This window comes from Sapajus apella, unplaced genomic scaffold (assembly GCF_009761245.1).
Source record: "Sapajus apella isolate SASKATOON/1434 unplaced genomic scaffold, GSC_monkey_1.0 scaffold10, whole genome shotgun sequence".
Lineage (NCBI taxonomy): Eukaryota > Metazoa > Chordata > Mammalia > Primates > Cebidae > Sapajus > Sapajus apella.
The window spans coordinates 28069180-28095757 of NW_022436950.1; the positions used below are offsets into that span (position 1 = coordinate 28069180).

General features: G+C 34.1%; 1 protein-coding gene across 4 annotated transcripts in view; it reads left to right on the forward strand.

Moving 5' to 3' along the window:
* ERBB4 (erb-b2 receptor tyrosine kinase 4) overlaps nt 1-26578 on the forward strand; it is a 1187662-nt gene that overhangs the window by 1124670 nt on the left and 36414 nt on the right. For all 4 annotated transcript variants that reach the window (XM_032277666.1, XM_032277668.1, XM_032277665.1 and 1 more), the window contains exons 21-25: nt 10589-10744; nt 13168-13243; nt 17117-17263; nt 19233-19330; nt 20643-20813. In XM_032277666.1, the coding sequence (XP_032133557.1) occupies nt 10589-10744; nt 13168-13243; nt 17117-17263; nt 19233-19330; nt 20643-20813 (648 nt within the window). The remainder of the gene's footprint in view (nt 1-10588; nt 10745-13167; nt 13244-17116; nt 17264-19232; nt 19331-20642; nt 20814-26578) is intronic.

Here is a 26578-nt window from a genome sequence, read left to right on the forward strand (position 1 = left end):
ATCAACCCTAAGAGATTTAGATGAAAACAGAAGCTGTGGTTCAGATCCTTCTGAGGATTTTGAGAGGAACAAGCCTGAGGTAGGGGAGGATGGGTCTGATCAGGCAGTTTGAAAGTGGCTGGGTGGCTTCTAGAAAGAAGTATGTGGGTGCCACTCTTGTGAGTTTTACATCTGCTGGGCAGATATTTGCACAGTTGGGTCAAGCCCATTGCCATCCAAATGAGACAAGGCAGATCTGAGTTGAATGGCACATGTTTCAACTCCTTATGTGGATACTCAAGTTGCAAAGAACCTTTAGTGTTCTAGGAATTTCACATTTTTAATTCAAATATTCTTATAAAAATATTTGGCAGTTATAAATAAACTCGGCTGCCTGGACATATAAATAAGTAAATCACACTTAAGAAAATAGTTATTGACATTCTTTATATGATGGCCAGAAGTTTTGCTTTGAAATAAGATACGTCATAAAATTTGAAATAATCAGCTTACGAAGGAAAATTATATATACATATCCCTATCCCTAACCTTTATGGTTTTCTACCAGTAGCATACAATTCTGTGAAACCACAAAATATTAGGAATAATCTGTTTCTGCTCAATTATTACTAAGGTGTCAGACATTCAACTGCTTCTCTATAGCCTCTGAATGCATTTACACAATATGTATGCTCAGAGAAAGGCTCAGCTTCTATTAATCTAGAGGTTGCTGTATTAATAGGTTGCACACTTCATTGATTTTTAATTAATTTCAAAAGAGACACAGAGGATAACTACTACAGCCCACAGACATCTCCATTCTCATTGCAAACCACATCTTTATTGATCGGCTGCCTAAGGAGTAGAAGTAATCCACTTTATGTAAACCTTCCCATGAGAATTCGGACACTACACGATTCACTTCTCCCATTGTAATCATATTGGCAAGAGGTCAATGGGAGGAAAAACTGTAGCATGCTTGATATTCTCTTGATGCAGGCAGATGAGTTTTTCTTTTACTCACAATGTAGTAAGAAAGCAGAGGTTTTTCACACAGGCTGTTTAATTTGCTTTTTTTTTTTTTTTTTTTTTTATTTTTTGGTTTTTCGTAAGAGGGCTTTCAAGCCCCAAGGAGGCTGTTCTTCAAATGGATGTTCTAAAAGCTTGCCATGAGTGGTAAATGAAACTTCTGAAGAAAATATAGAGAGCAAGAAGAAAAAATTCTCTTATCTCTGTGAGCCTCAGGAATCTGTAAATGGTCTTCCCTTCTCTCCCCGTGGGAGACTAATATCAACATCTGGGGCTTAGCCTAAATGTGGCAGGGTTTGCTTTTCCACATTCCATCATAAATACTACAGATTTTAAATTGTTCTATCTATGCTGCAAAGAAAAATTACTACTTCCTGGACAGACTTACAAAATTCTGGTCTTATGGTTCATTTACTCCAACCACAAACATGTATAGAGTGCCACTTACTGATGCCAGGCAGATTTCAAGTTGTTGAAGACACAGTGAAATTCACGAATAGTTGGCTTTTAAAGTGCCTCCAGAGGCACCATCCTTGGGGAATCCAGCAAAACTAGAAAGGTTTGTTTAAAAGCCTTAAATGTTTCTCATGTGGAAGGAAGTGTTTTCTCTTAACTGAATTCATAGAGGACCCATTTTCTAGATTACCTTTAGTTTTGTGAGTTTCATAAATGGCTTGTAGTCCACTGAGTATAGTTTTATGTATATGGTCATATAGCACAATGGTTAAGATCATTGTTTTGAATCAAGCTGCCTGCAGACAAATCTTAGTCCTGCTAAGTTTTGTCATGCACTAGTTATCACCTCTGGACAAGTTATTTTACCTCTCTATACATCAATTTTCTCATCTTAAAATGGAAGTAGTAGTAGTAGCAATACAGATTTCATTGGGTTCCTATGAGTTCCCATACGCAGAGGATTTAGAATAGTCACTGACAGATTAATAAATGTAAACCACTTATTGTATATACAAGTATATACAATAGCATACAATTATATTTTGTTTTCCTTATATGATTTCAGTATTCTAACTTAACGAGATTCATTTCTGTGTTGGTCTTTGGCAGTGAGTATTAATAGTATTTCTTGTCCAGAGTCGCCTATGCTAAAATTAGTACTTAGTAGCAGATTACTTATATTGTTAAGCGAACTTAGAGCATTGCACAAACTATAGAATTTAGTGTTGTTTGCAGTGTCAAGGAAATGGAGGAGAATCTGGTGCCTATCAAAATAAGGGAATAGACAATAAATTGATAATGCATGTGTATGTTATATATGTGTATGTCCGTGAGTTTGTATGTGTAATTCTGTGCAATGGTGAGCAGCAATAAACTTGATTATAGCAACATGTTTGAATCTTAGAAAGCATGAGTAAAGCATGATCCCATGTAATGCATAAACTAGTTATGTATTAAAAGTAATATAAGCCATACTTTTAAAAATATAGATAAAACTAAAGATATGAATGATGGATTAGAAGGTTATGAATTTAAAAACACTGTTGTAGATACTTTGGATGGAGGAAAGGGATTTGGATGGAAAATCTAGGGAGACAATTATATGTATGCATTGTGGAGTTTGATTAGCTCAAAATTCTGGGTTTCTGAGATCCTAAAAGAAACTAAGTCACACACATTGCCTTAAGTTGGCTCCCAGAAAATAGTCTCTGAGTCAGATTTACATGCAGGAAGTTTTCTTTTGACAAATGTTTTCAAGGACACCACCTTTAAGGCCATGTGCAAAGCAGTATTGAACAGAGAAAAAAAAATGTCCTACAAGAAAACCATGAGAGGCCTCATCCAATCTGACAGGAAGCCCTGAAATTGGAATAATGCGTCATACTTGTCCAAAAGGATATGGTCTTCGTAACGTTGCATCAACCAGTCACTGGATGTGGGCTTCCTTTTATAGGAGGTAGAAAATCCTAGCAAAGCCGCTCCCTTTGTGGTTCAGTTGGAGTGTCTATGTCCCAAGAGTGAGGAAGCTGAGAGGAATCATCAGCAGCCAAAACTTCCAGGGGAGTACCCGGGTCCTGAAGAGGTTTCTGGGCAGCACACCACAGCATCTCCCACATGCAAGTGTGTATGCACACAGACGTGCATACACACATAATCAAATACATTATTGGAAGGATCTGTGAAAAATAAATTTCAAATAGATAGCGAACAATAATTTCTATTATAATTATTAAAATGACAGAAATTTGGTTCTCCTTAATATTCCAAAATCTTCTTAAGATCTGCAACCTAACTAAGCTTCTTGAAGATCGTGGCTGTAGTTGGAAGTGTGAGAATTAACCATAAGTGTTAACTCCAAGCTGACTCAGGACAGCCATGTGAATATGTTTTTCTTCCCCTAGATAGTATGATATAATATTCAGGACCAAATAGAATGAGAAGCAGAAGTTATTACACCTAACCATGCTGAGTAACCAACAGGTGTTTTTTGGCTGTCTTTTCTATAAAGTGGCTAAATCATATTTTAATAAAGAAGAATTTGTGCTTATTTATTTTAAACATACGTGGTATCTTATAATAGTGAATGGGTATTTTCCAAATTTTAAACCATATTTTGAATCTTCAAGACAACCCTCAGGGTAGATACTATTACTATCCTCATTTAACAAATCAAGAAAGTGAAACATAAATGTTGTATAAGTTAACCAAAATCACATAGCTAATAAGTAGCCAGGGTTTTTGGAGTCTTATATTTTAAACTTAGGATGCACTAAGATGACTTTTACTAAAACATATTCACGACTCTCACTAAATATTTGAAGGAGGACATCTACTCTACCTCTTTTCTGTGTCTATTATTGGCCCACAATTTAATATTTCAGATAGGTATATTTTAGTTTCATCTATCATGGAATAAAAATTTAAAGCTAGCAGTAACCTCAGAGATCATTTAGGCCAATCCATCACTTTTATAGCAGAGGTGAAATGAGTACCTGTGGTCATAAACCTAGTTAACAGTATGTCCAAAACTTCTGTCTCACAACACTCAGGTCTGCGTTCTTTCCACTCTGCCATGAACCAGCTTATGCTGGTTAAAAAGACTACTCAGGTGATTCCATTACTGAGCCCCCTTATATTCCCTTTCTGTACTATTTGGATAAAATCAGTTACTTCATCCAAAAAGATCGCTTTCTTTCCTTGAACATGCTTATATCTTTAGCCCTAAGCATAGTAAGCATTATAGTTGGATTCTTTTTTCTCCAGGGATAGAATTGCTTTTAGAAGGAATGGTAGAAAAAACAAGATATTTTCATTTGAAGTTAGGTTTCCTGAAGCTTCCTGTTATTAAGAAAGCTTCAGGTTATTAGAATGAAAACAGAAAAAAAAAAAAAAAAAAAAAAAAAAAAAGTTCTCTTGCTAACTCCAGAGATAAATGCTGGAGATTAATGCCTGTGAGAGCTGACTGCAGCTTGGAATTTTTAGCTCCACACATGTATTTGATAAAATTGTCGCATGGCCAATATGTGAGAAGCAAATATTGTCAGAAATAGTCCAGCCTCCCTTGACTTCCTTTAGCTTCCGGCAGCTGGGAAGAAAAATACATTTTCACATTGAATTAAAACAATAATAATGCTTTTTGCCAGATCGTTGTGACTCACATAAGATTGAAAAGAAGATTATGGCTAGGTGTTTGTCAATAATAACAGTATTTTGAAATTAAGTCATTCTTTGTTCTTTTCCATAAAGCAGTTTATATGAGTTGATTCTAGCCAGAAATTAAAATGTTAAATTCAATTCTAATAAAATTTTCCTTGGATATCAAAGTTCATTTCTGAAAATAAGCATAAGACTTTCTCTAGTCAGCTTGTATTTACTGTGATTACACATTTTAAGAGGTATGAGCAAAACGTGAAATAAGTATGCATTCTCTGATAATTTACTAGGGATTACAGAGAAGATATGAAAAAATGGTAAAATTCTGAATAGTTTGAATTAAATCAGACTTGTGGCATTTGGATCATGAAGTAGACAAAATGACCCTAAAACACTTATTTCAAAAACTCCCCCCATGGTGTGTGATAAGTGACAGTTATCTTGGTATAGAAAATCTATTCTTTTATTAACCCATAGAAAACATTCTGCAGCACTGAACCTTTTAGATCTTTTATTCGTGACCTTTATCTTCACTAAATTCCTGAGTCTGTGATATATTTATAGAGGGCACCAAATCTTTTAATATGTCTCCTAATTTTTTTTCTTCATATGACAGCATCCTCAGGTGAATTATTGTTAAAATAATACTTTGAATAGTGATAATTCTTAAATTGTATTTACACATTAATCATGATGGGTAGGTTATACGTATATCACCATTTGCAAACATTTATTAAAAACCCACTGCGATATATTAGCTGAGGTTCTCAGATTTACTGAAATAGGCAATTAAAGTTAAGGAGGGTAAGTAATTCTTGTGCATTCTAGGATTGTTTATAGCTATCTGTGGAGCAATAATAAAGCTTTTCATGTTCTGCACTTACTATATGCCAATTGCTATTCAAGCACTTTGCATATGCTAATTACCTCAACAACCTGCCAGATAGGTGCTATTGTGCCCATTTGAGATAAGGAAGGCGATAACAGAGATTAAATAACTTTCTCAGAGTGACAAGGCTAGAACATGGCAGGGCTGGGGTTTGAAAAAGGCAATTGACCACAGACTTTACACTCATACCCACTCTACCATCTTGCATACACTGTGACCAAAATAAGAACAGTCTCTAGTTTGTACAATTCAAACTCTTGGTAACTTTCAAAAATATGCTATAATTTAACTGAGTTTTAAATATAAGTTTAAAAAGTCAGTCACTTGCATTATGTCTTGAAATTCATAGAAATTCCAGGTATCGTTTTTTGTTTTTTGTTTTTTTGCCAAAGTACTAGGGTCTTTTAAAGCTATATGACTTCAAAAGGCTGGATGTGGTGGTTTATGCTTATATTCCCAATATTTTGGAAGTCTGAGGCAGAAGGATTGCTTCAGGCCAGGAAGTTGAGGCTGCAGTGAGCCCTGATCATGCCACTGCACTCCATCCTAGATGACAGAGCTAGACCTTGTCTCAAAAAAAAAAGACTTCACTATGTTCATTAATTTCTCTGTGCCCACATAATCCTGTGACCCAATAAGAGGGAAGATAGGCTTATAAGTATAGACTTTATCGTCATCACAGCAAGGGATTCAATCCAACTTCTACCATGCATTAGCTAGATCAGCAGTCCCCAACCTTTTTGGCACCAGGGACCACGTTTGTGGGGGCCCAGTAGGGGAGATAGTTTCAGTATGAAACTTTTTCACCTTGGATCATCAGACATTAGATTCTTATAAGGAGTGTCCAGTCTAGATCCCTCACATGCACAGTTCACATCTGGGTTCAGCTTCCTATGAGAATCTAATGCCGCCGCCACTAATCTGATAGCACGCCGAGCTCTGGCAGTAATGCTCACTGGCCTGCCACTCATCTCCTGCTGTGCAGCCCAGTTCCTAACAGGCCAGGGACTGGTGCTGGTCCATGGCCCGGAGCTTGGGGGCCCCTGATTAGATAACTTGGAGCAAGTAACTTGACCTCACTTAGACTTAGTTTTCTCATCTTTAAAATACGACAGCAGTATGTATCTCATAGGATTAAGTTAACCAACCAATGTAGCAACACTTGCTTTAATTACTATTGCGTTCTAAGCACTGGGTCAATGTTAGCTGTGATTGCTGACAGTTTTATTCTTCTCATAATATACTTTACTCAAGCTGGCCTGGCATGGACATGGGAATTGCTATAGGGCAGAGTATGAGGTTTCTTTACCCACCAACACAGCATCATGATGAATGACCCTTATTTGTTCATCTTAAAACTTCCAGGGACTTCATCCAGTTTGTTTTTGCAGCTGTTATTTCTAATAAGTGTCTGCTACCTTAGTTGGATGACACTCTGATTTTGGAGAGTGATTTCATTTTGAAGGAACCTAGTAGAGAGCGTGACTCAAATGAGATCTTCCAGTAAGAAAATCCTATTTAATGACTGTGATATGGAGAAAGCTATTATGAGCAATCCATAGGTGATTCAACACTCTCAAGGTGTGAAAGTAGGACTAAGATGGCTGTAGTAAGCAATAATCTGAAAGTATGCATCTGTATAATGATGTTTCATTGTTACAAAGCAACCATAAACGTGTTTTAATGGTTTGCTAATATATAGATACTTCTGTTCTTATTGCTTTTAGTGATGGTCAGGTGGGTGAAGGAAACTGTCTAGAGATTGTCACCTAGTTTCTTTAAATTGAGTTCTTGTTATTTTGAAGAAAATATATTTTCTGGACACATAGTAGTTAGCTTCAGGATAGTCTATCACCTGCTGAGGCTTTGTGTATAGAATTTCAAAGAACTTTTGGAGTTTTTGAAGGTTTTTTTTGTTTTTTTTGTTTGTTTGTTTTTTGTTTTTTTGTATTGTAGAGTATGTCATTATACTGTCAGTCTGTGCAGGCTGCTATAACAAAATACCACACACAGAAATTTATTTCTCATAGTTTGGGAGACTGGGAAGTCTCATATGATGGTACCAGAAAATTTAGTGTCTAGTGGAGGACCTGATTCCTGGTTGTTCGTAGCTACTATAACCTCACCTGGCTGAAGAAGCAACAGATCTCTGAGGTCTCATTTACAAGGGTGCTACTATCATTCATGAGGCTCTACTCTTATGACCTAATCACTTTTCAAAGGCCCCACCTCCTAACACCATCACTTTGGGGGCTAGAATTTCAACATACAAATTTGAGGAAGGACATAAAACCATTCAGAACATAGCAGTTTTAAATTTCTTGGTGAATGTGCTTTAGTTCGCTATTGGCAAAGTACATCTCACTCTTCCTGCGCATGTTTAAGAAATATAAAAATGATATTTTTATTAGAATATGTGGTTCAAGTGATCATTATCCACCTAAATTACAGAAGTCTAAAAACCAAATTGTTCTCTATGTATTCTTTCTTCATTGTTCAAACAAATACCAAGGATGATTATTTTATTTTATAAATATTCCTTGATATATTCCTTCTGGCCTAGTTTAGTTGAACTAAACTAGGAGCAGCTTAGTAGGAGCAGATGAGTGTTTTAAGTGATGGAAGCAGAATTCTGGTGAGATCTTGAAAAATGGGGTCGAATTGCCCTCATTGGGGTGCAGTTGGTCTTGGCTAAAGAGAATGACTAACCCATGCCCAGTGTGAGAACTAAAGAAAAAAAAATCTGAAAAACGGATGTAGCCCATGGACTGACAGTTTGCAACCTTTATTGTACACTTCCATCAAGTTGCTTCTGTACTGTGGCAATGGCTCTTGCCTTCAGCTGCACTGGTGTCCAGTCCGTTCTCTGTACTGACACCAGGGTGGTGTTTGAGTCCAACAATAATCTCTCTCTCCTTTTTAAAAGAAATTCCACATCACCTAATTGTGTACTGCATGAAATACAAAAGTCTAAGTTCCTTACCATGACATATAAGGGACCCTTCTTGGACCCTGCCTCTTCTGTTTTCACTTTCACTGCTCACCACTGTCCCACCCTCATACATTATACTTTAGAATTACAGAATGGCATATCTTTGTCCAAGTACACCATGGTGCTGCTGCCCCTGTGCTTGTTTTTTTTGCCTGCAGTATTATCCTCACTTTGTCCAACTGCAAGACATCATTCAAGCCTTACTTAGGCCTCAGTAATGCTTTGAAGTCTCTCCTCCTAGTCACTTGCTAAGCTATACTACATAAGGGACTCAGAATACAGTTCTTAAATGCCTTGCATGTATCACATCAGTCCATTCAAGTCCTATCTGCCCACTTTATTAATTAGCCTCTGTTCTCCTTTAATGTACAGATCTTATCTCTTTTTTGTCTTCTCAGTGCCTTGCAAATAGCACATAGTACATGTTCACCTGTTGCCAACATATATCCTATGCTCTGATATGCAGGTGATGAGAAAGAGAACAATGAATGTTTCATGAACATTTCTTCAAAGGATAGGATTATCTGAGAAAACATGAAAATACTTTATCTCCAAGGCAATGCATTTACTTTTTTTTTTGATCCTTTAAGTCATATAAGGGCTATATGTTCTCAGATGTACCTTATTCTAGGAATTTCTAATTTACTCAACCACAAAGCACTGTTTAGGAGAGAGGGCAAAAGTCCCGTAAATCTCAGTTCCAAGTTGATTTCAGAAAACACTAATACTCAGAGTGTCACCCAACTGTTGACTGATTAGACCATATCAGGCAGTATCTCCACTGGTTGTGTTTAATGTGCATTTATATGGAGTTTGGCTCATGATGCTGTTTGAGGTAATCTTCTCTTTACACTACACCAGGTATACGGTTCATAGTTTTTTGACCTGTGTGATTTATGTGTCTCTTTTCCACAGCTTTTGTTTTGATATCAGAAACCATTAATCCTTCAAAGTCCTGCAGTTGTAATGTTAACTGCCAACAGCATTTATTTGCAATTGGCATAGAGTATGCTTCCACCATTTTATAATAATTCGAATCTGTTTTTAAATGATGACCTTTTTACAACTAAAATCATCAAATATAGAATTTCCCCTAACTCTTAAACAAAAATATATTCACTCTAATCTAGGCTTCAGGTTTATTTCCTTAGTTTTACATAAGCTCTTTTGTTAAAAGTAATTGTTTAGCAACTCTTAGTTCACCTGCTACCGAAGTACAATTAATAATTCTACTATGGAACATTTTTTTCTGAATTTGTATAGATATTAATATGTAACATGTTATATATTGTTATATATTCATGTATTGAGGAGAGCAAGCTGTGCCTCTTGCTGTTCAACATTAGCAAATTTTATTTTTAATTTCCCTGTATGTTTTATAAAGGCAAAATATTAAAGGCTAATTCAGTGTCACTACAACCTGTGTAATTTCACAGTGAATCCTCATAATGACTACTGATGTCATAGAAGCCTTCTTAAAAATTATAGGTTTTTAAGACTCCTAGAGTATATACTTTATTCTGTGCATAATTAATAAGAATAGCATAATTCTTAGTATAATAGTATAAGGAGAATAGTATAATTATTCAGCCTCCATAGAATCTATGATGGCGATTTTGGCACCATCAAACCTCAAATGAAATATTTCTAAAAATTATAGATAGAGGTATTTGTTTGGATATGTAGGGAGAAAATGACGTGAAGCAGAAATTATTCAGAAGAAAATGATTATGAATATGTGGGTCAATCCAACTATATGTTAGCTTATCTACTACAACACCTGTACACCTCACTAACGAAAGTGTTTGCAAAAGGATATCAAGTTGCTTGGAAAATAATCATCTAACATTTAGCTCATGGGCAAGTAATTTGTTTGTCTCATAGGACTTTAGGGAGAAAAGATCAAAAGCTATTTGTGGTTTGCTGTCCCCCAAAATCAGGTTTTCTCTAATTTTGAAAATATTCTAGAATTCTGGCTTCACTGAAAAAATTAGGCACTTCAACTGAAGGCTAAGAGACTTCTTTTTTAGACAAAAGGAAAAGCCTAGGCATTAACGAACTATGTCATTAAGGAACTTGATGTTTTTCAGGGAATGATGTACTTGGAAGAAAGACGGCTTGTTCATCGGGATTTGGCAGCCCGCAATGTCTTAGTGAAATCTCCAAACCATGTGAAAATCACAGATTTTGGACTAGCCAGACTCTTAGAAGGAGATGAAAAAGAGTACAATGCTGATGGAGGAAAGGTGAGTGTCATTTTGAAAGCAATATTGCTTGAAAATACAGTTTAATATCCTTTTCTCTCCTTATATTTTATACAAGAAACCAATAAGCCTGAGGCTTAGGAGATTATAAAACCTTAGTTCTACCATTTGCCTTTTCTCCTGCCCAGGTTATGTATATGTATGTGTATATCATATATACCATACATTACCAACTTTCGTTTCTCAAAAGTAGCTAAAATAAGGTGATGTGTGTCTGTACCCATGTGACCTTCATGTTAGATCCAGGGGTGGGAAGTGGGTGTATCCTTAGGGGTTCTAGAAATTAAACTTTGATGCATGGCTGTAGAAATTGTCCCGTTGATCTAAAGCCCATAGCACTGACTCTTATAGAGAACATAGCTTCTCTCTCACAGAGAAAAACTCAAGTACTACAAAGAACCCTGAACAGAGCCATTGCCTCATCTACCTTTCCTGACCCTCTAGTCTCAGCCCCTGTCTGACAATGGTGTTCCTGCCTGTTTCATCCAACATGAGGTCTCAATCCATGCCTTAGTCCCATATCTTGTATTTCCTTATTAACCCTCTCTTTAGCGTGCCTTTCTTGGACAATCTATTAGGACTAGGCTTCCTAGGGAGAGCCCTCTAGCTTCACCTGACAAACTTAATATCAGGCAGATGAAATAAAATAAGCAAATGCAATTTTAGCTTATGGTGACCTTTAAGCTTACACTAACAAAAAAACCCAGTTATTTTTGTGTCGTATAAATATATTTATTATATGCCTTATTTATCGGGACCATCAAAATATATATTATAAATATTTTGCAATGATAGGGTTCCAAATACTTAACTTCATCATAAGACAAAGTAACACAAAAATTTTTTAAACTACCTACAGTCTTGAGGAATTATCTGGCTTTTCCTTGATTTTATTAGCCTATTTGGCCTGTTTGCTACTAAATTGCAGTAGTCTGAAACCACAGCTTTGAAATTCACTATAAGACTGCACAGACGTTGAAGTCTATAAATCACCTGACTTCACTTGTCTTGAGAACATAAGATTTGAGACGTAAGATTTGTCTAAAGCAAGATTCATTATAGCTTTAAATGCTTGGTAACCATTAAGTCTTTATCAAGCTACCTGTGATTTAAACTTACTTCTTTAACACAATGTCTGTAGTCCATAAAGTCTCTAACTCCTTGCCCATAGGGAAATTACTTTCAATGTGTCTTCTGTTCCCTTTCACTGAATACCATGATTCTGTCATAGGGTTACCTTGGTGTCACCTTGGTGAGCAGCCAACCTCATGATTTCAAAGGCCTATTTAGTTTTAAGCTTTCAACTGCAAAGTGGAAGTGTTTATCTTTATTCCATAGAATCTAATTATATTCTCAGCTATATAATGCTGCCCTTCATAGTTGAAACTCATTCTGCTGACCCATCATCAGCAGGATATGTGGGTTGAGTTGTTTTTCTTGTAGTGATGATAGATTTGTGCTGATCCTCTCACATTCTTTTATATAGTTCCTATTTTGAAAATGGTACATATTTTCAATACTGACTAATCAAGATGAGAGAGGTCATTTGAAGCTGGAAAGCAAAGCAAGGCTAACTTTGGAATTCATGATTTTAGGCATTTTAGTGGCCAAATTATATGAGAGGAGAGGAGAAGGGAAGGAGCAAGTATAGAAAGAGTCCATTGTACTGGTGGCCCAAAATACGTCTGAGGGTGAAAGGGATAACTGAAAATATAACAAATCTCATTTTTAGAGAAAAATCTATAAATACATTTTTAGAAGTATGTGTAGTAGATATTTAGATTTGTTATTGTCAATCAAATTTGCCAGCAACTTAATTACTGAACATTAATCAAGAACTATAGAAAGTTATCCCTACTTAATTATTTTTACCTTTAATTGTTTATAAAGCTTTTTTTTATTTTTTTTTTTAAATGTAAGTATGACCGGGCAGGGTGGCTCATGCCTGTAATCCTGGCATTTTAATAGGTCAAAGTGGGCGGATCACTTCAGCTCAGGGGTTCTAGGCCAGCCTGGGCAATATGATGAAACCCCATCTCTAAAAAAATGCAAATATTAGCCAGGCATGGTGGCACACACCTGTGGTCCCGGCTACTCAGAGGCTAAGGTGGGAGAATCACTTGAGCCTGGTAGGCAGAGATTGCAGTCAGCTGAGATTGTGCTATTGCACTCCAGCCTGTGTGAGAGAAGGAGACCCTGTCTCAAAAATAAATTTAAAAATACGTATAGTACATCTTTATTTTGTGAGTTTTATAAATTAACATTTATAGAATTAACAAGTTATATCTATATATGCACAATAAAAAATATGATTAAGGCCAGCCCAGAGACTCACATTTAGGAAATACATATAGAAGTGAATTTTTAATGTAATTATAAAACTGTTACTTCTTACTTCTCTATAGATGCCAATTAAATGGATGGCTCTGGAGTGTATACATTACAGGAAATTCACCCATCAGAGTGACGTTTGGAGCTATGGTAAATAAATCATCTTTGTGAATTAAAGTTTATAAGGCAAAAATATATATGTTAAATTCATGTGAAATATCTTAAGCTAAATTATTTTGTTGTGTTATACATACCCATTTATAAACCTAATTTCCCACAGGAGTTAACTTTGCTTTCTCATTGAAAAATAACAAAATATTCCATTTTACTTTATTTAAGTTCTAACATACTTGTACAGAAGGTGCAGGTTCGTTACATAGGTATATATGTGCCATGATGGTTTCCTATCAACATGTCATCTAGGTTTTAAGCCCCGCATGCATTAGGTATTTGTCCTAATGCTCTCCCTCCCCTTTCCCTCACCCTTCCACAGGCCCTTGTGTGTGATATTCTCCTCCCTGTGTCCATGTGTACTCACTGAACAACAAAATATTCTAAATATCATTGCTATCTGCCCTTTTCTGTTATTTCTGTTATGCAATATAATATACTAATATCACTGCTGAGGTGTTCTCTGTAAGCTTTGGTTTGGTAGGAACTTGCCTGATCATTTTGACAGAAAAAAAATTCAGCCAATTTTAGTTGATGGACAATTTCATATAATGTCATGGTGTTAACTTTAAGCAACTTTTGAAAACATAACTCAATACAGTAAATATTCAAATAAAAACAAAACCAAGTTTTCATGGGTTTTATGGCATATGAGAATTTATGTTCTGTAGTGGAAAACAAATTATTGTCATAACAAAGAAAAATTACTGACAGCAGTGAGAGCAATGAACATGGTAAAGAGAAGACTTCTAATTGCAACATTAATTTTAATTTACAAACTACTTGTGGAGTAACAGAAATGTTACAAAGTGAGTAATATGAACTGGAAAAGAGTGATATTTATAATTAGAACATTTATTTTATTGAGTTTAACTTAATTGTTAAGATGAGCTATTTAGCATCTGTCTGGCTACTTACAATTTAAGTCCAGTGTTACCAAGGAGTCGGTATGTTTCCAAGTTTAAATAGATCATATAAAATTAGCATTGCTTACAAATAAAAAAACTTCATGCCCACTTAAGTAAAAGGGTGGTGGTGAGATTTAAACGTATGGTACAACTTATTTTACTCAAACTTAAACGTTTTATCTTTTTTTGCATTGTTGGGAAAAAAAGATATAAAACATTCAATCACTTAAGAGCTTATACTTCTTCTCTAGGAAAGAAGTAATTATCTTTAAAAAAAAGTATTTAAGACATTTCAATCAAATGGGTTATTCTACCCACATATGTATGCCATACGAGGTGTTAAAATTTTCTTGAAAGCTTCATGTGTTTATTTTACTCAGCTTAGAACTAGAAAGTGTTGTGTGTCTGAGATATAGAAAAATGTAGTGGAAATGCTTGACAAAACTTACTTGCTAAACTATTGTAAGAAGTGAATAGAAAAAGACATCTATTACATATATTCTATGATAGATTTATGTATTATGATATGGATTACCATCTACATTAGCATTTATATGTTACATGATATAGATAGCTTTGTAGAATATAAAGTCAGATTTGTATATCTTATATATCATATATTTTATATATGTATATACTTTTTTCTTTTTCTTCTTTTTCTACTTACAATTCCCTGAATCAAATGTGGCAGTCCCCTGAAGGCGAATTTAAATTAGCTGAAAGTATATATAACGTCAACAGAACAGTCGTATTTTTAATAGTAAAATTTGTCTTTTGGGGAAAATCTTGTTACTCAGACTATAACATTTTTCTTCATGTTGAGTTGCAAAAATCCCAGGAACTGTTCAGAAAAATAAGTAAATAGGTAGTACCCTGTTTTGAAACACAGCCCAGGTCATCAACCCATATTCATAAAGCATTTTTAAAATTTTATGATATATCATAGTTGATTGCAAAAGGCATAAAAGGCAGAGAAAGTTGCATAATCTTGTTTACAGTGCACCTTTATGGAAAATTACCACTCGGTGCATTTTTATTTTTAAAAAAATAAGCATCGACTGTGATATACATCTTAAGATAATGGAATTCCAAGTAAAATTTGAGGATGTTTTGACTTAGCTTTCCCTAATATTGTTCTCTCACATGAAACCATACTTGTTTAACCCTATCATCACCTTTACAAAGATATACTTGGATTATTATCAGATGAAGTAGAGTTTTTTTATATTTTGGCTTTTATGTTTGTATTTTTCTGTTTATTATATTTTCTATTTTGATTTATAGTTGCTTTGTATCTCACTTATATTGGGAGTTCTGATAGAGGTGTGAGAGTACCCACTCTATCTTTTATAACTGCCTACCTAAGTTAATAACATGTTCTCCTTAAATATATATTCTAGGCCGGGCATGGTGTCTCATGCTTGTAATCCTAGCATTTAGGGAGGCTGAGGTGGGCAGATGGCTGGAACCCAGGAGTTTTAGACCAGCCTGGGTAACATGGTGAAACCCTGTATCTACTAAAAATACAAAAATCAGCCAGGCATGGTGGATCTTGCCTATAGTCCCAGCTACTAGGGAGGCTGAGGTGAAAAGGTCACCTGAGCCTGGGGAGGCTGAGGCTGCAGTTAGCTGTGATCATGCCACTTTACTCCAGCCCAGGAGACAGATTGAGACCCTGTCTAAAAATATATATATATAGAATATATATTTTAGAATATATATATATGACTAACTAGAGATGAACAGTCATCCACTTAACCTGTTGCAGCCTGCCTCATAGAAAGTTTTTATAACAGGCTTTAGGAGCTATTCCTTAATATACAAAATTAAAAATTTAATAACAATGAGTCAAATTGTCACTAGGTTCATATTAACAATATATCTAAAATCCTAAGATTTAAATATTAACCAAAATAATCAGGTCATAGTTAATATTCTATTATCAAGAAATAAACTAAAAAAGACTTCAGCCTGAGTAAATAATTCATTACAGATGGCAGTAGGAAAGAAAACATAGCTGTAAAGGATTTTATATTAAAAGATGACTGTGTATATACATCAGTCAGAATTCACTTTGTAATATATTATTGTGCCCAGCTAGCTATTTCTGAACTTAAAAGTCTTTATCCTTAAGAAAAATATTGTAGATTATATGATCATTATATCATAAAAAAGATATTTAGTTATGTATTGCTAAAATCAGAACCATCGTTTTCAAAATTGGCTGTTTGCATGTTACCATTTAGGATATTTGTTTTTTCAGAGAAAATAAATGTCTAGTGATTCTATAAAGTAATTTTATTATCTAAAGAATAAACTACTTTTATCCCCTTCAATTTTGTTGATGCCTATGTCACATGTACTATATATTATTATATATGGAACATTTCTCACTCAGGCTCTCATGTATGCTAAAGAAATATATCTGTTTTATTCAGCTGTTTTCTTTGTGTGAGTTAGAGTCACAATTCTTTTTCATAACATACCGTAATTCTGGAAACCTTCTATAGCAAAGATGCTAATCTCAAAATTAATATCTTATTTTACCTGCAATTATATTTATTGGTACTGAATACATATCTAGATATAGATGAATCGTTTTATGGATTGTAACATGGTATAGTGAAATATAACTTGGATCAGCAAACATTAATATTACCTGTAGTTAGAAATGGGGAACAGATTCTATATAGTGACATCCACTGTAAATTGTCTCTTCTAGACATTTAAGAAAATTGACTTCTCCCACAAAGATCTAGACATTGGGGTTTTCATAATGGATATAGGAATTGGTGGAGTTTTTTTGTAAAAACAACCAAAAAACAACAACAAAAAATCTGTCTTTTGGTTAATCTATAAGGAACATTCTTATCACAGGTATATTGCTGGTTTGTTTAAAATATGTTGTTAATGTGCTTACATAAGAATCTTTTCTCCAATGTAGGAGTTACAATATGGGAACTGATGACCTTTGGAGGAAAACCCTATGATGGAATTCCAACTCGAGAAATCCCTGATTTATTAGAGAAAGGAGAACGTTTGCCTCAACCTCCCATCTGCACTATTGACGTTTACATGGTTATGGTCAAATGTAAGATTGCAAAATAATGTTAACATCACCATCACCATTCTTAGTATAGTAATGGCACAGACTATTCAATCTATGTAATGTTTCTCTGTATTGAAAAATACAACTGTTCAAAAACAATTATGAAGGGAACATGTAAACTCCTGTTTGTTGTGACTATTATTAATATAAAGTAATATTCTTCCATGCTATAAAGTCAAAATTATGAGTCTTTTACTCTCATAATCTCCATGACAGTCAAATTGCCTGTCGTAAAGAGATATAATTAGACACAGTAATGTTATTACTAACATGAGTGTTAGTAATAACATTAGTGATCTTTATGGGAAAATATCAGGCTACATGAATGATCTAAACATAAAGGAAAAAAGCTTGAAGCTGATAGTTTTAAAAATTAATAGAAACAGCTCTACGAGTTTTAGTCAAGAGCAGATTAGCAGGACAAAGTGGGAAGTGGGAAGAAATGAATCTACAGTGAGCCAGAAAAAATTATAAATGTTTACTTTTATCAATTTGATAATTTGTTTACATCAAACTCTTTTCTTCCTGTGCCCCAGACACATATGTATTATAAATGTATTTTTGAAGCTCAGATCCTTAATTTAAATAGAATTACGGAAGTCTCTGGAGTTTCTGGCTTAATTTAAGTGAGATTAACATGCAGCAATCTCTCTTGTATAATCTAAGGTTTTCCCCTTCTGATTTACATGGGGTTAGCAAAGAAACAAACTGGTGAAGGTGAATAAGCATCTTATTAATAAGAGACTTTGGACCCAGGTCTACTCAGATTTATATTCATGACATGTGTGATACATTCTGACAGTGAGGGAGGAAATAAAAAATGTTCTTTGTAGTTCAGGTCAGCATGCCCTTTTCACTAAGCATAGTTCTGTTTACTCAATATTTAGTTGGAGAGAAACCGATACCTTAACTGTGTTTAACCTTTTTTGGCTTCAATAGTTTCAGAAACACCTATTTTCTCATTAGTATCTTGGCATTACCAAGCATTTTTATAAATGAACACATATAGAATACAGAGCATTTGAGCTTTGTTTGGAGAGAAAAAAAGCAGATCATGTTAATGATATATAAAATTATATCCAAAGAATTTCCAGAATAGAAATAACCAAACTCCCAGAAAAGGAAGGAACAAGCTTTACAGCCTTATTCTCTCAAATATTGTTTGGTAGACATCTATGGAAGAAAGTTTAAAAACATGCATGCTTTATATAATTTAATCCTATAACTAGCATAGGAAATGATTTAAATTCATCAGAATTTAGCTCTGATGAAATTATGTAAAACCAAGGAAATACTTTGCCTAATAGAGAGTTTTACCTTTCTTTGGGGGTTTTAACACCTAAGAGGATCATTTGGCAGGAAAATCAAGGAAAGCTTTGCACTTTTATTCTTGTTGCCTCATTAGCTTAGCAGAGACTGTAGAGATAAGGTCTACTTTATCTAGACTCCCAGCTAAATACTAATACATACCTTGAAACTTGCTGATAGTATTTTTATGCTAGACAAGCTAGTACTAAGATAAGCTAATATCTATTGCGAAACAGGCATTACTGTAAGTCACTTTGCATCAGTTTTTTTCCTCCCCCCCCACACCAGGACAAGAAAGTTGCTTTTAATTCCCTTTTTCTCCTTTGTGCTAGTGTAAGCATTGTAACCAAATCTTTTCTCCCATGTCACTCCTAATACAAAATAACATATATCGTAGTCACCTCATCTATATACATCAGAGGAAAACAGTTATCTTTTGTTTTACAGTATCTTACATTTAGTTAGGAATATCAACAAAGAAACTGATAAAGCCTTACCAACTGAGTTGTTTCTTTTACTAGCTTTATTTTTCAGATTATGATTAAAACAACATTTTTCAAACTTTTGCTCATATTTGCATAAAATTTATATCTCAACTTCTAATTATGGATATAGTGAAATTTTTCACTGTGTAAATTTCCAGGCTGGATGATTGATGCTGACAGTAGACCTAAATTTAAGGAACTGGCTGCCGAATTTTCAAGGATGGCTCGAGACCCTCAAAGATACCTAGTTATTCAGGTTAGTACATTTGATTTATGCCTTTAAGACTAGGCCGATGGCAAACTCACTGCAAAATATGAATAATATCAGGAGTTTGGAACTGTGGAAATGGCCACTAACATACTGATTAATTAAGCAGATTATCAGGTGAAATAACTTATGAAAAGAGTTTTACTTCATGTCAAAGACGCCTTTTAGCACCTTCCGTTAGTATTCCAGTGACTCTGATATTGAACAGATAATTATGATTATACATATACATAAAAAGGTCTAAATCCTGAGACACTGATTTTAGACTTTGATTTTATTAAGTATAAGTCATGTTCATTAGCATAATTTTCATTTTTCAGAACAAAAGACAGATTTGTTTTAATGTTGCCCATGCTTGAAGACAATGAATCAAAAGATTCAGTATATTAATATTTAATTTCCCCAAAAATATTTTAAAATGTTTTGTTTCATTTGGAGAGAGATGCAGTATCCAAGCAATAACTCAATTCAAATGAATTGATGCACATCCACCGCCCAAAGGAATATTTTATATTTAACACTAGAAAAACAGGACAATTTAAAAATGATTCTATTTTCACCTAAACTAGAAACAAATAAGCCTTGGACTAGAGTGAATTATGTTTCCTCAGTAAAACAATGTAGCCTTTATTTTCATATCAATAGTCTGACATAAAGATAAAAGCTAGGTTTTAGAAGATACTTATTTCCATTTATTTTTCCCCAAAATTAGTTTTCATAAACTGAAATTGTTATAGGAAAAATACTTAAGAAATAGATGAGGTGAGAAAGAGCATAACAAAGATTTTGGTGTCTGCTTCATACACCTTTACTCTGTTTGACACTTGCACTGTGAGTTTCGAATGCCACTGCTTTGATAATGTAGCCAGTATGCTATAGAATAAAGTATAGACCCTATCGTCCTATTAATCCTACAGCATCAAAACAACCAAATAACATAAAGGTTGATAAGTTAATCACCTTTTATTGTTTAAAGTTGCAGCCCACACATGATCTGGGCAATGAACAATTATTTTCAGACCTGAAATTGACTTTACCTCCCTAAAAACAACTTTTGAATTTTGGTTTATTATTAATGGTATTTATCATATTATTCTAGTATAAAATTTGTGATTTGACCCTGTCATATCTAAGCATGTTATAGGTTTCTTAATGGCTGGTGTTGTGCTAAAGACTTGTTTTTTTAAAATGTGTATATGAATTTTTCAACGATTTGTTTTGATATTACAAAAATTAATTGCAGAGACCACATGTTTAAGATAAAAAAAAGTCGTGTTTGTGTCTGATGGTAATCTTTTAGGGTGATGATCGTATGAAGCTTCCCAGTCCAAATGACAGCAAGTTCTTTCAGAATCTCTTGGATGAAGAAGATTTGGAAGATATGATGGATGCTGAGGAGTACTTAGTCCCTCAGGCTTTCAACATCCCACCTCCCATTTATACTTCCAGAGCAAGAATTGACTCAAATAGGGTAAGAAGGAAGTATATACACATATTATATTACTTCTGAGATATAAAATCATGTAAATAGATTATAAGCACTAACATTTCAAAATTATATAGTTCAAATCAGTGTGATGCCTAGATTAAAAATATACCATACCTACAAAAGATGTGCCAATCTTCCTATATATAATTTTGGAAGACAACCTTGGACAATGCAACATGTACATTGAAATACCTTCAAGATTACAGAAGAAAAACATTTTCCTCATCTTAATTTAAAAACAAATCTTAACTTTAAAAACCAATTCCACCTAATAAAACCATATGTGTGTATAAATAAATGAAAATCCCTACCAAGTAGGCTTTCTACTTTTCTTTCGTAAGAATACAAGTACAAATCTCTTTCTGTCAAGTTGAAGTAGAAACACAGAAAACCATGCTGTCCTTTGAACTTAATCATATTGAAAAGGCTGCTGAATCATTTCTAAAAAGTAGATTTAAGTTTTGAAAGAGGCTTCTGTAAAGAATTTATATTTTATTTTAAATGTTAAGCCTACTCTATGTGAATTCCATTGTTTCTTTGAAATCCATGCATTTTTTACTTTTATAAATTCATTTATTCATTCAACATATAATGAGTACCACTGTGTGTGAAACATTAGTATACATTTAAGACTCAAAGAATTTTGATACAACTCTGCTTTCGAGAAGTGTCCACCTTAATGAAAAAAATTACACAGATACAGGGACAGCATAAGTGCTGTAATCCAGTATTCACTGACCATTACAGAGCATGAATAAGTAGTAAATTTATGTCTAATCAATTTCTTTCATTGATAAGATCTAAACATGATGGTTAACTTTTTCTAGAAGATAATTCTTTTCTTTGTCTCCTTCTTTATCTAAGAACATTATTACAGCTAGTAGAAAAAACAACATCCAATTTCTTTTGACCATAGCCATAAGAACACTTTCAACTTACTGCTCATTATCTAAAATAATTTGCTTTATTTCATATTGACAGTAATAAGTAATATTCCCCTGGTGTTTAATATTCAACACATATATGTTAACCTCCTTAATCCTTAAAGTTTCTGAGGTTCTGTTATTATTATCATCCTCTTCTCTCAGATGAAGAAACTGCCACAGAGTAGTCAGGTGCAATGACTGGTGTCACACAGCTAGTCCGTGGAAGACAGGAATAATGTAAGCTAGAGATCTGCCTACTACACTGTAGTTTTGCTTCAGAGTTACTGAAGCATATTATTTCCATTATATGATTACAGGTTGGGACTTGTCTTATATCGGAAATTCCCAGGTGGTTTTCTTATAAAATGCATCTCAAACCTGCCTTACACCTTTTGCCCATCTACCTCCACTTAAGATCTGATATGGAAAGAGACAAAGATGGAGACCTCAATTAATTTTTCTTTTCTATTAAAAAAATTGTAGCCCAAAATGAAAATTTTATCACATGCCCAATGGAGAGTAGATAACTAAAAGTTTTAAAAATAAGATCAATGAGTAGGTAATGAATAACCAGTCTTTTATTCTTGAGAGGGAAGAAAGCTTTTAAGGTATGCAAAGGAGGCACTTTGTCTTCCCTTCTGTACACTATGCAAAATTACCAAATTATGTCCCCTCGTATTTATAATTTTAAGTGGCAAATTAGTTACTTCTGGTTACAACAGTGAAATTTCAAAAAATAGTTTATTGAAATGCTATAAATCTTTTTATAGATTTCAATTCAAGAAATAGAGATTTGAGCTAACTAGATGGAATTATTGGGACAAAGTAGAAATCACAGAAGGACTTATTTGACCTTTACTCATCATTACTTATTCCACATTATTACCTGTAGATTTCTTTTTATTTTTTTCAGTCCTTGGAAAAGAAATTGTGTTTAAATATCATTTAATGTTCAGGTATTTTAAAAGCTTTATTTGTCATGTATATTGTCGTAATGTTTTCCAGTCTGGCTTTATATAACTTTCATGGAAATTTCTAATATGTGCAAATGTCATGTTCCTTTCTTTCTAACATGGCTAAATTAGAAAATAAATTACTTTCATTTTAAGTTCTGTGGCTAAATTATGTGCTAATGAAATATCTTAAAAGTGAATTTTGATCAAATGTTTCTTGAGCATACGTGATGGACTTTGAAGCCAAAAAAATAATAATGCATTTTGAAAACAGACTCTACTGTGCACTAATTGAGAAACTTTGGATAATGTTCTAAATATCTCTATGACTTTGTTTCCTCATTTTCTAAATGGAATAGTGCCTATCTTAGATGGGTAATAAGCAATTAACTTTTAAAAAATTGTGATGTATTTATAAGGCCAGGTAAAGAAATATATATTACCCTACTTTTAGAGTCATCATTTTCATTTTTACCTTTTTCCTTGTCAATATCATATATCATAAATAACACTTATATAAGGCATTCCACCCACTATCTATGAAAAGCTTATTAATGCAATTACTGCTTGGCCAGCAAATTATTTCTGCTGATATGTTCTAATATCAATAAAGACAGAAGTAATTTTTATAGTGGTTTTGATTTTATAAAATTCCACATACATTTTGATAAATTACAACTTGAAAGCAATGAATCAATTCAAAATACAATGTTTGTTTGTCCAGAAAGTTGATGGATACAAATTTAAGTCATATTAGAAAACACTTACCTAATTTATAGCTGCTATTACTATTGTTAGATGTAATTTTATCTTAATTTTTTTGTTTTTGAGACAGGATCTCACTCTGTCACCAAGGCTGGAGTGCAGTAGCATGATCTTGGCTCACTGCAACCTCCACATGCCAGGCTCAAGAGATCCTCACATCTCTGCCTCCACAGTAGCTGGGACCACAGGTGTCCACCACCCTGCTCAGCTACGTTTTTATATATATATATATATATATATTTTTTTTTTTACAAAGATGGGATTTCCCTATGTTGCCAAGGTTGCTCTTCGAATTCCAGAACTCAAGTGATCTGCCTACCTTGGCCTCCCAAAGTGCTGTGATTACAAGTATGAACCTCCATGCCTGGCCTCAAATCTTTTTTAAACAGTCATACACCAAAAGCATTTACTGTAGCTTGATGTAAAAACAGGAGAAAATGAGAAGCCATTTAACTTCTGCAAATAGTGCTCTATATCTGTAAAATGGCTATTTAAAAAATTTCTCAAAGAATATTATGAAGATTAGCTTTTTAGTGTATGCAAGCATGTTACTCATTGATGGACCTGGAATAGATGCTCTAATAGTGTGAAAATAGATTAATTTTAACCAAATGAAGAAAGCAAAGAGTATTTATTCAGAGACTGCTCTAGCAACAAAGTCGGCTCCATCGCTTGCATTTTGGCAGAGACTTAAGGCCAGCAAAGGAGTGGGAAAGCTGTACAGAAAAAAATTTTATAGGGAAGGCTTCACACATGTCCTCATTAGAGACTGTTGGCCTGGGGAAGCTGTAGGCAGGATAACTAGAAGTCATTGGTTAGAGGTGCATGTTTGACCTTTCTCTGTTGGTCTAAAGTTGGAAGCAAGGACGAAAATTGGGAAAGCTGCCAGTTATTAATCAATTCTGGTCATTTGGAGCTGATTGTTTTATACAAGTAATTGTTTAGCTTCCTGGGTTGTTACTAGAGATAGCAATCTGACTTCTTGCAAATCTGATTTACAAAAGGCTGGTTTACTGGGCTGTTTATTGTAGATAAGGAGGTTTGTTTCTATTTTTATATATGGTCAGGCCATTGTCCCTTTGTATATACAGTCTATTGGATTTAGTTTCCATTGGTGCCTTTTCTCTAGATATATTTATTTAAACACATTCTGCCTAATATTTTCAATTAAATGTTCAGCATAATTTACAAATTCTCCATAGGTTTTTGTTGTTGTTGTTTTGTTGTTGTTACAATAGCTAAGATTGGTCTTTTGAGTTACCTGGAGTTATATTTGTTTAGTATAACAAATTGTATATAAAATGAAATAGCAATGAATAAAAATAGTGAATAAACTGATGTGGCTGAAGATATTTTAACGTTTATGGTATTAGAAAATTTAATGTAAAAGCTTCCATGTATTTTTATAGAGAAAGACATAGTTTCAATTGCAAGCCCATTCACTCCTTTGTGAGAAATAGTTTTAAGATTAAGTGCTCCACCTCTGTCAAAACATATCAGCTAACTCTTAATTATCTCAGCCAGTGGAAGACCGAGGAATTATAGCTACTGCATATTAGTGAAGTGGGCAACCCACAATGGATTTATCATCACAATCTAAACTTTTTTTCACTTTTTTCCTCTCTGCTAAGAAGTAACCCTATTAAATAGATTAGCATTTTCCTCCTCTTAACTCTTTCTCCCAGAATAGATAAATAAATAAATTGAAAAATAGACAAAATATAGGCAGAAGTGAAAAATGAAGAAAAATAAAGAAGTTTGGTATCTCAAAAATTTGATCAGTTGCTAAATTATTGAATGTAAGTTGAATATCTTGACTGCTAAAAAATCTGATTCTATATATTTTATACCATATCCCTGTGCCCTCAGATTAGATTTCATAACTTCAATATAGATATTTTTATAAGGTTACCACACACACTGTAATTATCCATGAGATTTTTATAAATTTAGCCCCAACTCCTGCATAAAAGAAATGAGCAAATCTTTGGTCTCTCCTATAAGATTTGTTATTTTTTGCTGTATGTTTCCTTATGATGCATAAACTAGAAGTTCAAGCAAAATGATAATGCAGATACAATGATGTCATTCTCAATAATGACATTTGAAAATGTGAGTTTCAATGGGGTTTGTGTTAGCATTTCAATAAATCAAAACCATGTCTCTTTATGAAATAAAAATATCAGCTAAAACTTACTGAATACTCACTATAATCCCAGTGCAATGCTAAGTGATTTAAGTTAACTATGTCACTTTTATTTCACAAAGTCAGTCCTAGGTGGTAGTTACTAATGCCAGTCCAATTTTAAGATTTTAAAAATAAAATTGAGCAATGGAAAGTTTAGATTACTTACAAATGATAAGAAAAAGAGCTAAAAATCGAGTCTGAATTTCACTTGTCCCACACAAAGACCATATTTCTAAGTTAACGGGATGGAGGAGGGAGAGTTCTCATTTCAAGTTACTATTAAATATCTTGCTACTGATGGGAACTAACACTTTTCATTCACTTTATGGTAATGTGGATGAAAAACTCAGTTGAAAGAAATCTCACATTCTGAAACCAATTTGATGATGCTTTAATCTCATTTCTGTTTTAAAATTACCTTATCACCCGGTGACTTCTCAAAATAATGATTATATCCTATGCACTTATTATGTATTTTCTTCTAAGAAATATTTCGTTAGAAAATGATAAAAAACATTTTGGCTTACCTCTGAAAGAAGTAGGAGGTAAACAAAGGCCTAGGCAGATAAGGAAGGGTTCCCAGAGAATCTCCAACTAACCCCCACAAATGTTTACACCAGATGTTTTGTGCAGATCAGGGAGCCTGCATAGGGGGCATGCCCACATTAGACTGGTGGCCCCCATGCACAGGAGTATGGGGTGGAGCCACCAGGAATTTGCCTCTTATGCAGGAGAGGACCCCGTCCTCTTCAGCTCCTGTGTAGTGGCCCTAGTATTCAATTTTGGGAGGTGGGGTGGAAACTTGCTTGCAGGACACCCTCTTTGCTGAGAGCTTTCTTTTTCACTTAATAAATTCTACTCTCCTCACCCTTCAGTGTGTCCACATGCCTAATTCTTCCTGGTCGTCAAACAAGA